The sequence below is a fragment of the Colius striatus genome, chromosome 8 (genome assembly GCF_028858725.1).
Source record: "Colius striatus isolate bColStr4 chromosome 8, bColStr4.1.hap1, whole genome shotgun sequence".
Taxonomy (NCBI): domain Eukaryota; kingdom Metazoa; phylum Chordata; class Aves; order Coliiformes; family Coliidae; genus Colius; species Colius striatus.
This window is the reverse complement of record NC_084766.1, coordinates 24,356,040-24,370,054: the sequence shown is the minus strand read 5'-3', so window position 1 is coordinate 24,370,054 and position 14,015 is coordinate 24,356,040. Positions and strand designations below refer to the sequence as shown.

General features: G+C 61.0%; 1 protein-coding gene across 1 annotated transcript in view; it reads right to left on the bottom strand.

Moving 5' to 3' along the window:
- Positions 1-3,752: 3,752 nt before the first annotated feature.
- SLIT1 (slit guidance ligand 1) overlaps positions 3,753-14,015 on the bottom strand; it is a 63,393-nt gene continuing 53,130 nt past the window's right edge. Inside the window, exons 21-37 of the mRNA XM_062000995.1 lie at positions 12,972-13,104; positions 11,854-11,922; positions 11,413-11,484; positions 11,146-11,217; positions 10,962-11,033; positions 8,674-8,837; positions 8,168-8,292; positions 7,873-7,970; positions 7,119-7,258; positions 6,657-6,750; positions 6,340-6,477; positions 5,714-5,951; positions 5,492-5,622; positions 5,245-5,399; positions 4,884-5,172; positions 4,076-4,287; positions 3,753-3,997 (exon numbers count right to left, since the gene is read on the bottom strand). Of these exons, the coding sequence (XP_061856979.1) occupies positions 3,753-3,997; positions 4,076-4,287; positions 4,884-5,172; positions 5,245-5,399; positions 5,492-5,622; positions 5,714-5,951; positions 6,340-6,477; positions 6,657-6,750; positions 7,119-7,258; positions 7,873-7,970; positions 8,168-8,292; positions 8,674-8,837; positions 10,962-11,033; positions 11,146-11,217; positions 11,413-11,484; positions 11,854-11,922; positions 12,972-13,104 (2,447 nt within the window). The remainder of the gene's footprint in view (positions 3,998-4,075; positions 4,288-4,883; positions 5,173-5,244; positions 5,400-5,491; positions 5,623-5,713; positions 5,952-6,339; positions 6,478-6,656; positions 6,751-7,118; positions 7,259-7,872; positions 7,971-8,167; positions 8,293-8,673; positions 8,838-10,961; positions 11,034-11,145; positions 11,218-11,412; positions 11,485-11,853; positions 11,923-12,971; positions 13,105-14,015) is intronic.

Sequence of the window (14,015 nt, the reverse complement as noted above, 5' to 3'; positions counted from 1 at the left end):
ACGCAGGAGGTGGGGGCTGCTGTCACCCCTGGGGAACCCCTCTGAAGCAGCCAGGGCAAGGGAGGCATTGACCGACAGCAAACTCCCACGAGCCAATGACTGCAGTGAGCAGCTGCCTTGCGGGGTCACCCTTACAACCCCGGAGCTGGCTCCAGAAGGTCATTTGCTTATTTGCTTGCCCTTCTGCAATTTTATTCTCCTTCCAGGGGTTTTGAGGTCATTTGGCTGTTTTTTCCTAAGTGTGTTTGGTTTTTTTTTCTCTCTCTTTTTTTTTAAACCCTTTTTCCCTGGAAGAGTTTGCTGGCTGTGCAGCCACCCTGGCTGTGCGGGGCGGCGTCAGTGGGACCGTTGCTGCTTTTATGGTGACGAGTCCCTGATTTTGGAGGGTGGAGCAGGGAGTGCTGCTGGGTGCCAGCCCTGCAGGAGCCCCTGCCAGCCCCACACTTCCTTCACCCTTGGAACAGGTGTGTGGGGAAAAAAAAAAAAAGAGAAAGAAAGAAAAGGACAAAAAGGCAACAACCCAGTCGTTTTTTTTTTCTTAAGACTCTCAACGTTTATCCCCACCCTGCTGGCAAATGTTTTTCCTTTATCGGTGCCTGCTTCCCTGGGAAAGTTTTGTTTCTCTGTGTTTCTGTGGATTTCAGCCACTGAGCTGAAAAGCCCTCCCGTCCGGTACTGTACGTCTGAGCCCGGGCAATGCGAACTGAACTGTCCGGGCCTGGGCGAGGGCAGCCGGTGACTGGGCCTGGGGGAACACTCCCAGCCGTGCCAGGGAGCGGGAAGGGCTGCACGGGGAGTTGGGAAAATGAACTGTCTGCTGTGAATTCTCAGTTGGAAATGTGGAGAGGGGTTTCCATTAGATAATGTTTACATACCTCACCTGACGAACCTTTGAAAGTGTAAATATTAAAATGAAACAAACAAAAGGAAAATTCTATTGAGTTGCTTTAAATCAATATGTATAGCTATGAGAGCTGGGTCAGCTGAACTCTGACTATGTATGACCCTCTAAATGTTGACATTCTGTGAACTCTGTGCTCCTGTCTTTTATTTCATCCTAGCCTATGGAAGAAGTTGTGTTCTTGTTCCAGGTGAAAGGTCCCTGACTCAGATCTGAACTCCTCAAGGATTCCCACCACCTTGTTTTCTTTTTCTTCCTCCACTGTCAATATTCACCCTATGAGCTTTCTAAAGGTCCGTATTTTATTGCAGCTTATTAAACGTTTCTTTGATATCAGCGTTGGTTTGGTGTGATAACTGGGGAAGGGTGAAGGTGAGGGAGGGAACGAGAGAGTGAAATCATGAAGGGGACAGCAGGCTGGCACTCTCTGGGTGGGACCCCTGCACCTCTGGAGGGGGATATAAATGCCCAGGTGAGATTGAGTGCTCCCACACCAGTGTCTGAGCTGGTGGTGTCGCTTTCTGCAATAGATTTGTGTTTGTGGCAGAACCTCTCAGTGCTTCTGGTGACTGCTGCCAGGCCCCTGCTCCCCTTCCCCAAAGAGCAGTTAAAGGTGCCCAGTTCTCCCGCAGCCCCTCCGTCCCTGCAGCAGGCACCAGGCCCTTCATCTGGACAGCAGTGACTCCTTTTGCACAGCAGTGTAGGGATAACCCTTGCAGGTCCCTGAGGAGCCCTCAGCCCGGGGCTGCGTGTCCCGGCACACCACGGGCAATGCTCTGCCCAGAGGAGGTGGCCAGGGCTGCTCCAGGAGTAGCAGACCATCACCTATGGCAGGACCAACGCTCCTCGGCCTGTGGCACCTCCTGAGCACCAGCTGCCCCCTTGTCTGCTCCAGGAAAGAAGAGGCCAAGCCTCTGAATGAATAAATGTCATGTTCACATGGAAGACAACATAGACAATACCAAACAGCTCCTAAAACAATACAGCCTCTGCCGCGGAAGGGTGCTCAGTGCCTCCCTCGCCAGCCTAGTACAAACCAGCGTCTTCAACAGTGACACACACAAACCCCACGGGCCAAACAAAGCCACCGTCATTTTCCTGCCCAGTAGCATCTGTAAACAAAAAGAAAACAGCATTTGTTGACCCCAAACATAGAAAAATACTATAACAAAATGAAATACAAATATATATTAGAATCTGTAAGTATTCTGTATAAAGAGATACTTTAGCAGTTAGCTTACAGCAAGAACAGAAACACAACACAACCGAGCCCCGGCCGGGCCACGGGCAAAAGGAGACACGTCCCGGCTCCTCTGTGCGGCAGAGGGGGCTCCGTGGAGAGGGCGTTTGTGGCAGAAACACGTCCCTGTGGCGGCGGTGGGAACGTCCTAGATGCCGGTGGCGAGCGGGGACGGTGACTGCACCCATGGAGCCAGAGGTACCCGCTGGAGGTGGTGGCACGAGGCCTGGGCCTGCAGCCCTGGGGTGAGGTTGTCCGCTCAGGTGACATGCTGACGCAGTGTCCTGCTGTGTGCACTGGCCCAGGTCGGGCCCCTGCCATTGTTGGCCCCCACGGGCACAGAAGGGCTGGTGGTGCAGAGGTCAGGTGCATGGGCTCCCCGTGGTGCTGCTGCTCCCACGCTGGCTCAACGTGGCCCTCAGCACTGTGGGCTTTGCAGACGTGCTGCCTGGGCACTGGCACCCGAGTCCAGGAGCTGGCAGGACTTGCCCTGGCAGCTGTGTCAGCTCCAGGCTTGGGCATCTTCAGCCTTTTCATCTGTCCCTGTTCGTCACAAGGCTAAGGCCGTGGTGATGGGCACGGCCACCATGCACCCCAGCTGTCCCAGCAGCCTCCTGTCCTGGCTGGCTGGGCCAGTGGGACACTGGCCACCTCTGCCCACCTGCAGAGCCTCCCCCGGGCTGAGCTGGGAGGAACGGGGTTCCTGTGATGCCCCACACAGCTCCCCGCCCTGAGCAGAGCTGCTGGGCAGGACTGGGGGGATTTGGGGCTCCCTTTGCATTAATGGCACAGTGCTGGCACCCGTGCCATGGGGTAGGGCTGCTGCTGGGCCTCCACGGATGTCAGCACCCCGCTGCCCGTGACACACTCGATGTGCCTGGGATGACTCCAGTCCCGCTCCCCGCAGCATGGCCCCAATGCCAATGCAATGGGCTGGAGCCTTTGCCCGGAGCAACCCAGAACTAGGCTGGCAAGCACAGCCTGGGGGTGCCAGCAGTGTGTCAGACTGTGGCCATAGAGCTGGTGACATTATCTGCGAGGCACTGGGCTCCAGCACCCGAGTCACTGCACCAGGGGCTCCCTGCAGCTGCCAGCGGGGTGATGGCATGGCCTCCAACCAGAGGCCAGGGGAAGAGGACAGGAAGCAAGACTCCGGGCTTGCTGGGCCCAGGGCTGCACAGCCCAGCCCTCTGCCAGCCACGGCTCGCCACGGCCCAGGGGCTCTGCCACCTCAGCTCCTCCGCTCCAGCCCCAGCAGGATGTGAGGGCCAGGGCTGCCATGGAGGGGGACAGAGGTGCGGGCCTGTGGGGCTGTGCTGGGGGAGGCAGAGCCCCGCAGGGTGCCCGCCACGATGCACACAGCTGTGCAGCTGCAGTCCTTAAAAAACTCTCTATCTACACGTTTGCTTTGTTTGTGGGGTTTTTTTCTTTTCTTTCTTTCTCTCCCACGCCTGCAGACGCGGCAGCTCTGCCCTCGGCAGGGCTCTGCTGCTGCAGCTGCGGTGCTGGAGCTCCCCGGCAGCAGCACGGCGGCCACAGGGCAAAGCGAGGTCCTTGGCTGCGGGGGGAAGCTCCCTGCCGGCCCCCTGGCTCCGCGGGGCCGGTGGCCGCTCACAGGCACTGGCTGCAGCCGCACTTGCTGGGCTTCTCCACCTCCTCCACGAAGGTCGCGCCGTTGCTGCACTCGAAGGCGTATTTCCTGCGCCGCAGCTGCAGGCCGGTGCAGCAGCCGAGGCCGGGGCTGCCGCAGGTGCCCCGACACTCCACCCAGGCCACCGGCCGCGTCGTCTGGCAGATGGCGTAGCCCCGCTGCACCTGGTGGTAGTCCCGCACCGGCTCCCCGCGACACTCCGGCTCTGCGGGACAGCCACGCTCAGTCCAGGGGCCCGGCCTGCGGCCGCCCGCCCCTGGCACCCACCGCCCCCCGCGCCTACCTTGGTCACAGAGGGCTCCGGTGTAGCCGCTGTGGCACTCGCAGGTGGGCTGGCCGCCTGGGCTGAGGCGGCAGTGGCCGTGGGTGCAGGGCCGGCGGCGGCAGGGGTCGGGCGGCTCGGCGGGCTGGTTGCAGAGGGCACCCTGGTAGCCCTCGTGGCACTGGCAGCTGTAGGAGAGGGCGTCGAGGGGCAGGCACAGCCCGTGCACACACCTGTGGGCACCGGCAGTCAGGCACGGCACGGCCCCAGCTCACACAGCCCACTTGCACCAAGTGTGGCCCTGCCGCAGCACCAGGTGGCATGGCACGGCATGGCACAGCCAGCATGGCATGGCACAGCCAGCGTGGCACGGCACCACCCACACAGCAGAGCCCTGGCGTGACGCAGTGCTAGAGGCACAGCACAGCACCAGCATGGTGTGGCAGTACTGCCATGGTACTGGCATGGCACAGCACCACAGCCCTGGCACCATGGCTGGGCACAGTGGCAACCATCCAATGGAGCAGTGGACAGGGTGGGCAGCAAGGATGGACAGCCAATGCAGGGCTGCCCCGAGAAAGCAACCAATGAGAAAGGGGCGCAAAGTGAGCCAATGGAGAGGGGCAGCCAATGCAGTGGTGCCACCAAAGACCCAATCAGGCAGGTGGGGCACTGCGGGGCAGCCAACGGGGCTGTGCTATTGTTTCAGGACGGCCAATGGGGCAGGTGGGTCACTGCAGGACAGCCAATGGGGCAGGTGGGTCACTGCAGGGCAGCCAGCATGGCAATGGCATTGAAATGGGGCAGCCGCCAGGTCAGGGACACTCACTTGTGCCCCTGGCAGGGGCCACCCCGGGGCTGGTCACAGTGGGGCCCGTCCCAGCCGGGCTCGCAGTGGCAGACAGGGCCCTGGGCGCCGGCAGGCTGGCAGATGCCGTGCAGACAGTAGAGCTTGCGGCAGGGCTCGCAGCCCGGCACCACTCCCGGCGTCATCCGCGTCTTGGTGAAGTCCTGCAGCTCGTTGTTGATGTAGAGGTTACGGATGCACCCGTGGAAGCTGGTGCCATTGAGGAGCTGCCAGAGGCGGAAGGCGGCTGAGTTGACGTCCACAGGCATCCCTGGGGAGGGCAGGACCATCAGCACCCCTGGATGCCCCTGTGCCCCCATCGTGCCCCCAGCACCTGTCCTACCTCCCACATAGAGGGGGGCCTCGCTGTTCAGCGTGTATTGCTTGCCCGAGTTGTCCATGGTCATGGGGCTGCCGCCGTCGATGGACAGGTTCACCATCTGGTCGAAGGTCACCAGCTCCACGGTGTGGAACTGCCCGTCGTTGATGGTCTCGGCGCTGGGGAGGGATGGCTGGGTCACGGGGGGCTCCCCAAGCCCCTGCAATGGGGGGTGGCGGTCCCTGGCGAGCGGGGAAGGGGGGCCAGGTACCTGTAGATGGCCGAGCTGGGGTGGGTGCCGGGGTCGTAGCTGACCCTGACGTGGCCCTGGTACAGCTCCACAGCCATGTGGTCGCTGTCGCCGTTGTACAGCAGGATCCCGTTGCCTTCAGCCGTGGAGACCTGGCAGGGGGAGAGGTGGGAGTCCACGTCCCCAGGGCAGCACCCCCAAGGCCCTCCCCACGACCTTCCCATTCCTCCCCCCAGCCCTCACCTGCAGGGTGATGTTGGCCCGGGGCCAGTCCTGCAGGTCAGTGAACTGCAGGTACGTGTCACGGTCCACAAAGTTGACGCTGAGCAGCTTCTCGCACTTGGGGCCGCCGAAGCCGGGCAGGCACTGGCAGAGGGCACGGGCCCCCCGCTCCACGCACGCTGCCCCGTTCTGGCACTCGGCCCGCTCGCAGGGGCCGGGCTGGCCGGCAGTGCGGGACGGCAGCTCGCAGAGTTGGCCGCTGCAGAGCCAAAGGTGCTGCTGGGCACAGGGCTGGGACAGCGCCCTACCCCCTGCCTACCACTCCATGGGGCTCAGAGAAACCCCCTGTTTTGGGGTCCCCCAGGCAGGTTCTCCAGCCACAGCACCATCAGAGGGATGCCTGGATGATGAGCCCTGCACTAACATCCGTCCCCAGGGAGGCTGGCTCCCTTCAGCCTCCATCCCTGGGGCTCTACATCCCCAGGGCTCTACATCCCCAGCCCCACTCCTTCCTCTGGTACGAGGATGGATGGGTGGATGGATGGATGGAGGGATGGATGGATGGGTGGATGGATGGGTGGATGCATGGATGGATGGATGAATGAACCATGTGGTCCCCTGGTTCCCCTCTATTCCTTGGGCAGTACCTGTAGCCCTCGGTGCAGAGGCAGGAGTAGCCGTTCACCTCGTCCAGGCAGCGGGCATTGTTCTGGCACCGGTGGTCCTGGCAGTCGTCGAAGTCCTCGCTGCAGTTGCTCCCCACGTAGCCGGGTGCACACTCACACCTGGGGCAGGCAGGGGCTCATAGCTGCCCCATTCTTCCCATTGTGCAAATGGGTGCCTGTTCCTCCTGGCATCCCCCTCCCCATGGCCCCTCCCCAACACACAAGCTGCAGCCCCCTCAAAAGTTAATTTCGCCCCTAGAGGCAGTCAAGAGAAAGGGGTTTGGGGAGGAGAGGCTCACCTGGGCCCCTGGCTGGTAGAGATGCAGGTGGAGCCGTGCTGGCATGGGCTGAGCTCGGCTGAGCAGAAATCCAGTAGCTGCTCACAGAAATCCCCTGTGGGGAAGAAGAGGGGGTGCCAGGGGTACCCAGCAGCTCCAGGAGTGCAGAGGCAGCCTCACACCCCACAGGGGTTGGGCTCAAGGCAGGGGGCTGCCGAGCCTGTGGCTCACACCACTGTAGGCACAGGGCTCAGCTCTGCTGGAGGCAGCTCTTGCCCCAGCCAGGTGATCAGGGCATCCCAGGGTATGGGGCTCAGCTGGGCAGACCCAAACTCGAGGCAGCTGGGCCCAGAGACCACGGTGATGGGCATGACAGAAGGCAGAAGAGCTACTAGCCCTCATAGGTGGGAAGAGAGAAGCACTCGGTGCATTCCCCTGCCAGGGCTGTGAGGTTTGGGGATGGCTAGTCCCCATGCTGGGTACCTGTGTAGCGGGCAGGGCAGAGGCAGGTGTAGTTGGTGGCAGCAGGCACACAAGAGCCCCCGTTCTCACAGCTGTGCTCCTTACAGGGGTTGCTGGCAGCATGGCAGCTCGGGCCCTCAAATCCCAATGGGCACTGGCACCTGCCAAGGCACAGGGCAGCGTTAGGGAGTGGGAAATGGAGCACTTTGGGGTAATTGTCTCCAAAATGCCAGCATGAGACTTTGTCAAGAAGCAGACGTGCACGGAAAGGGGCTGCCCAGCACTGGGAGCAGGGGAGGATGCCAGCGCACAGCCTCATGCAGAGCATCAAGCGAGGATGCCGAGTTGCCTCAGCACAGGCGGGTGTGCAGCCCACCTCCTTGCCCCCTGACTGACATCTGTTTTCAGCCACTGATTGCAGCCTGGTTCCCAGAAAGGGCTGAAGCATTTGGGGCAGTGAGGGTCTTGCAGGGGCATGGCAGCCCCACAGTCAGCAGCACCTGCCCCAAGGCCACATCCCACACAGAGCCCCATTGCAGCAGCTGGGGCCCAGCCCAAAATTCCCGCTGTGCTCTGCCTCCCCATACACCCTGTGGTGGTGGGACTCCCTCTCCCCACTACCCTTATCCTGGGCTGGAGCTGCTGGGTCAATGCAATGTCCCAGCTACATGCCCCAGGGAGCACATGAGAGAGGAAAGAAACCCCAGACTCTGTCTCTGTGAGATGCCAGGGCTCCATGGAGCTGCCCAAACACCCATCTTTTGTGGGTTCTCACCTGAACCCGGCTCCTTCCCCGTCCTGGGGCTGGCAGGTTCCCCCGTTGGCGCAGGGCTTGGAGGAGCAGCCGCTGAGTGCCACCTCGCAGTCCCTGCCCTGGGGAAAGAGGGAGAGGTGGGAGAGAGGAGGGTGTCACAGCACCATGTCGTGCTGTCCCTGGCCTGTCCCAGCTGGCAGGGAACTGCAGGGTGCAGGGAGGGGGACAGTCTTGCAGGAAGCGACCCCCCTGCACTGCCCCTTGCCCTCAGCAGGGATGGGTCCCCCAGCACTGGGGACCCTTGGGCCCAGGGTACCTTGTAGCCAGTGGTGCAGGTACAGCGGTAGGAGCCAAGGGGGTCATTGTGGCAAGTGCCCTGGTTCTGGCAGGGACTGGAGAGGCAAGGGTTGCACTTGGCCTGGACACTCAGTGCAGGTGGACCTGCGGGACAGGAGGTGTGGAGATGACCGACAGTGTGGGGAGTGATGGAACGGCCGTTTGTGGGCAGACACGGGAGTTTGAGAGCCAGCCAGGGCTGGGAGCAGAGCCTGCCCTGCCAAGGGGCTATGCACCAGGCAGAGGGACAGACAAAGGTTTGCTCGGTCCCCAGGGATGTGCCACCAGCCAGTTATGGGGACAGATGCATCCCCAGTCCTCTTCCTCCTCCGTGAGGCAGCTCAACAGATGTTGCCAGAATCCGCCAGGTTCACAGAGCATTGCTCTGCCAGGTGCAGGGCAGGAGCAGTCCAGCTCCCCCCAGTGCCTGCTGCCCTGCCCGAGCTGGGCATGGACAGACAGATGTACAGCACGGGCACCTCTCACCTTGGCACTCGAACTTCTTGGCAGGGGTGGTGAGCAGCAGCTTGCCTTCCATGTCGGGGGGCCCAGCACAGCGGGCGATGCCTGGCTCCTTGTAGCCCGTCTTGACCCAGCTGGAGAGCCAGCGCAGGTTGCAGCTGCAGTACAGGGGGTTGGCCCCGATGGCTCTGCAGGGGGGAAAGGGGAAACCTGCACACACTGCCCCACAGAGGAAACTGGGCTTGGAGGCCTTGGGTCCGGACACATCTCCATCAAGTGGCTGGGCTGCTGCTTGATGGGGCACCCAGGGCTGCTCCTCCATTTCTGGACCAACCAGAGGTGCAGCCTGTGTTGGGCAGAGTGGGGCACACTAACACTACCCCATTAGACCACCCTGCTGCCAGCCCTACAGCCCAGGAGGTGCCCCTGGGCTCTGTGTTTGGACCCTCCTCCACTGCCCACACAGAAACCCTTGGGGTGCCCTCTCTGGCACTTGGGCAAAGCACGTTGAGGCTGTGCAGAGGAGCAGGGCTGCTGGACAGGAGCTAGGGGCCAGCCTGGCCTCTGCCACTCAGGCTGGCAGGGCAGGGACACAGTAGCTGCTGGGGACAAGCAGAGAGTCGTTGCTGAAGGTCGTGGAGGCAGCAAGGAATTGCCCTGAGAGAGGAGGAGAAGGAGGGAGAGTCGCTCTGTTCCCAGCAGAGCAGGGTAGAGAGCAGCAGGTGAAGCCGAGGAGCTGAATGCCTCTTTGCACCCTCCTTCACGGTCAGCGGCGGTGAAGGGCCGATGCGGCCAAGCGGCGGCGGTGCGGGAGGCAGGAGAGGGCGGCCGGGAGCCAGGCGCTGGGGAGAGCTGAGCGCTGGGGCTGCCAAACCCGCTCCACGGCAGCGGCAGCAGCGACAGCGCCGGCTGCTGACACAGCTCGGCTCTGCGGCAGCCTCCGGCACGGGGGACCGAAGAGCCAGGGAACACCACAGTGAGCGGGGCTGCTCCAAAAAACCCTCACACGGGGCTCGGGGCTCGAAATCCAGATGCTGTCTTGCAGGCTAGAGGGGCAGCCTGAGTCCCCGGGATGCCGGGAGCAGGACCAGCCCCCGGCAGGCAGGCGGGAAGGGCCGAGCAGGGACAGCAAAGGGACCGACAAGACACCCAGAGCAACGCTGAGCCCCTGCCCTGGGTGGTAGGTATGAGGCTGTGCTCCTGCGGTACAGGATCCCTCAAAGAGGGGCTCAAACACCAGCTGTGGCAGGAGGATGCTTGGTGACAGATTTGTGGGGCTGCTTCAGGAAGATGCAGGAGGCTAACAATACGCTGGCATGGGACAGAGCAGCCCCCATCGAACCATGACTGTGTCAGCAGCTTAAGCAGCTTCACCCAGGGGTTGGCCTGCTGGAGAGCAGTTCCACAGAGAGGGATCTGGGAGTTCTGGTGGACAGCAAATGAAACACAAGCCAGCAATGTGCCCTCATGGCCAAGAAGGCCAATGGCATCAAGAAGTGTGGGCAGCAGGTGGAGGGAGGCTCTCCTCCCCCTCTACTTTGCCCTGAATAGGCCTCATCTGGAGTCCTGTGTCCAGTTCTGGGCTCCTCAGCTCAAGAGGGACAGGGAACTGCTGGAGAGAGTCCAGCACAGGGCCACCAAGATGCTGAGGGGACTGGAGCATCTTCCTTACGAGAAAAGGCTGAGAGACCTGGGGCTGTTCAGCCTGGAGAAGACTGAGGGGGGATCTCATCAATGCTTGAAAATAAACATGAAATATAAAAGGAGCAACTCCTTTGTTGTTGAGGTGAGGGAGCCCTGGCACAGGCTGCCCAGGGAGGATGTGAGGTCTCCTTCTCTGGAAGTTTCCAAGCCCACCTGGACATGCCCCTGTGTGACCTGATCGAGAGGATCCTGCTTTAGCAGGGAGTTGGACTGGATGATCTCTAGAGGTCCCTTCCAGTCCTGATCATTCTGGGATTCTGTGACCTGTGTGTTAGGGGACCCTGGGAAGCTGGCAGGGTAGGGAGAACCCCTCCAGCAAAGGCCATAGGGCCATCCCAGCAGCACTGGGAGGTTCAGCTGCATGGCTGAATCTGGGCGCTGAGTGAGGGGAGGGCAGGCACAACTCAGCACTGCCCCACAAACACTGACCCAAGTATTGACCCAGAGGAGAGGAGAGGAGAGGAGAGGAGAGGAGAGGAGAGGAGAGGAGAGGAGAGGAGAGGAGAGGAGAGGAGAGGAGAGGAGTTCAGCCCCCAGAGAAGTGGACTCAGCCCAGTGTTTTTTGAAGTTCTCCCAAGCCTGTGCCCCGTGGAGTGGGAGATACTCACAGGTGGGACAGGGAGGTGACATCTGCGAAGATGCCCTCGGGGAGGCTGGAGATGTCATTGCCGTGGAGAGACCTGCAGAGAAGAAAGTCCTGTGATGCCCAGAGTGGGCAGCAAGGACTGTGACAGGCTGGGCTGCCCCCAGCCCACGGGCCCACCATCTGCAGGGCTATGGGCAGGTACTCACAGCAGCCGGAGAGAGCGGAGGCCCTCGAAGGCCAGAGGGGGGATGCACTGCAGGGAGTTGTAGCTGAGGATCCTGCAGAAGGGAAGGAGACACAGCACCAAGGGCACCATTGTGCATGCTGCAAGAAGCCCAGCCTGGGCTGCCAGGCCACAGCCCAAACCACAGCTTCACCCAGGTGGAGCAGGGACAGCCTGGTATCCCCAGCACTCCCCAGTCTTTGGGGTCCCCTAAGGAGCAGCTATGGCACGCTACAGGGACCACACTTACAGGGTGGTGAGCTGGCTCATGTTAGTGAAGGAGGAGTTGCTCAGGGAGCTGATCTTGTTGTTGCTCAGATCACTGGAAAACAGAAATCCTGGGGCTTGGAGCCAGCCCTGTTGCCCCCTCCCTGCCACGGGGTGTGAACAGCAGCATAGCACAGCCCCCGAGGGAGCAGCAGGGCTGTCACACAGGGAGATGGCAGCAATGCCACTGTTCCTCCTCTGCCCTATGCCCAGCACCAGCAGAGGCTATGAGTACCCAGGGGCTGAGCATGGCTGCCAGCCAGCCGTGTCTCGCTGCAGAGGGGACACACAGAAGGATGCTGGGGGTCCCTGTATACTGCCAGGTCCCTCCTCAGGGTCATGCACCATGGGGACAGCTCCTGTCATCTCCCATAGGCCCCAGCAGTGGGACTGGCTTCCTGGGCTCCTGCTCCTGGCTACTTACACAAGCTGCAGGTACTTGAAGGTGGAAAGTTGCCCTGGGACCTGAGTGAACTGGTTTCCATCCAGGTAGCTGCAAGAGAGAACAAAAGCACCTCAGGGTGGCTGAGAAGTAAGAGGTCCCTCCCTCGGCCCTTCTCCTATACATCCCCAGAGACTTTGGGCTGTGAGGAGCATCTCTAGTATCACGTCCCCACTGGCACCCAGGGCCTGTGGGGCTCTCAGGGTGCCAGCACAGCTGAGGAGCCCACGTGTGAGTGCACTGGCAGCCCTGGGGGCTCTGGGCCCCAGGGGCAGCCCCCAGCAGCCCACGGGTGCCAGCACAGCCAGCCACGTGCTGCCTTCACACAGCCGGAATGAGCGTGGGCAGCCAAATCCATTCCCGAGGCATGTGTGAGAGTGGAGGATGCAGAGAGAGGAGGGGTGTGAGACAGCACAGGGTGGGAGGGGGCGGTATATACATATGTATGTGCACAACCAATGCCTATACCCTCTGCACACTGGGCTTGCTGCCATCCTCCATCCCAGATGGTGCAGAGACCTTTTTCCAGCGATGAGCATCACGATGCCCGCACATCCAGACCTGGTACAGATGCTTGGGTAGCTCCCTGACACCCATGGCAAAGTGACCCCAGGCAAGCCACACCCCTCTGCCTGTGTGCTCAGAGCTGGGGCTGCCAAGACCATGCCCAGAGCTGTGGTGAGAGGTGATGGCAGCCTGCAGCCAGCTGGTCCTGTTCCTGTCTCTGATGGCACGGCTGCATAGGGACTGCAGAGCCCTGGGCTGCACAGCTGTGTGAGGACTGCAGCTGCAGGAAGCGGCTGTCCTGTGCTGGCCCCAGCAAGTGACAGAGAACAAGGCCCCAGCTGCTGTGAAAACACCCCTTTGCACATCACCCTAGGGAGCCCTGAGTCAGCAGAGAGGCTCTTGCTGGGGTTGGGGCTGGGCGGGTTCCCCTGGCTGTGTGTGGGTCCTGCTCCTACTACTGGGCTGAGATGGGGATGTGCGAGGGAGCCTCTCTGCCCCAAAACCTGCAACTTCTATGTCAGAGGTCCCCCAGCCAGAGCTGTGAAGTTGCCGGTGGCCAGAGGGGAAAGCCTGGGCACTTGCCCTTCACTCACAGCTCTGTGACGTTCTTGGGGATGCCCTTGGGCAGGGCTTTGAGGTGCTTGTTGCTGCAGCGGACGACAGTGTCGAGGCAGGTGCACTCCTGTGGGCACTGGGGACGGGGGATGCAGCTGGTCTCCTCCTGACCTGCACCAGGCACAGAGACACAACAAGTAATCATGGCCCAGCCCCTGGACACCGGGCGAGGTTGGACTCAATGCCCTGTGCCCACCCGGGACTGCTCCCTTCCTGTGACAGCCACCTCCCCTCACATCTAAAGCTGCAGACAGCCTGCTTGCAGGCAACAGCCTCAGCACAGCTGAGAGCCAGCAGTGCAGGAATCATAGGAACATTTTGGTTGGAAAAGATCTTTAAGATCATTTCATCCAACCCCTCACCTCACACTGCCAAGCCCATCACTAACCCATGGCCCTCAGCATCTCATCAACAGCTTTTAACTATGTCCAAGTATGGTGACTCCATCACCTCCCTGGGCAGCCTGTGCCAGTGTTTAAGATCACTGACAGTGAAAAACTTCTTCGTAATGTCCAAACTAAACCTGCCCTGGCACAACACAAGGCCATTTTTTCTTATTCTATTGCTTGTTACTTGGAAGAAGAGAACGACCGCCACTGCTCTACAGTCTTCTTTCAGGTAGCTGTAGAGTGTGATCATTTCCCCTCTCAGTCTCCTCTTCTCCAGACTAAACACCCCCAGCTCCCTCAGCTGCATCTCATCAGACTTGTTCTCCAGACTCTTCACCAGTTTCCTTGCCTGTCTCTGGACACACTCCAGCCCCTCAATGAATCACTCCCGTGCCCAGAACCCGCCTGCCCCACTGGGATGGATGCAACCAGCCAGCTCAAGCCTGCTCTGATTTTCACCATTTTCCAGCAAAAACACAGTCCCAGGGATGGCAGAGATGGGGGGCACAGAAGAAAGGGCTCAGCCCTGCAAATCCTCCTGAAACAGCCTCCTTCAGAGCATATCACTGGCACCGCTCCCCCTCCCCTCCACGGCACTGGGCTCCCACGGGAGAGCCATCCCCAGGACGGATG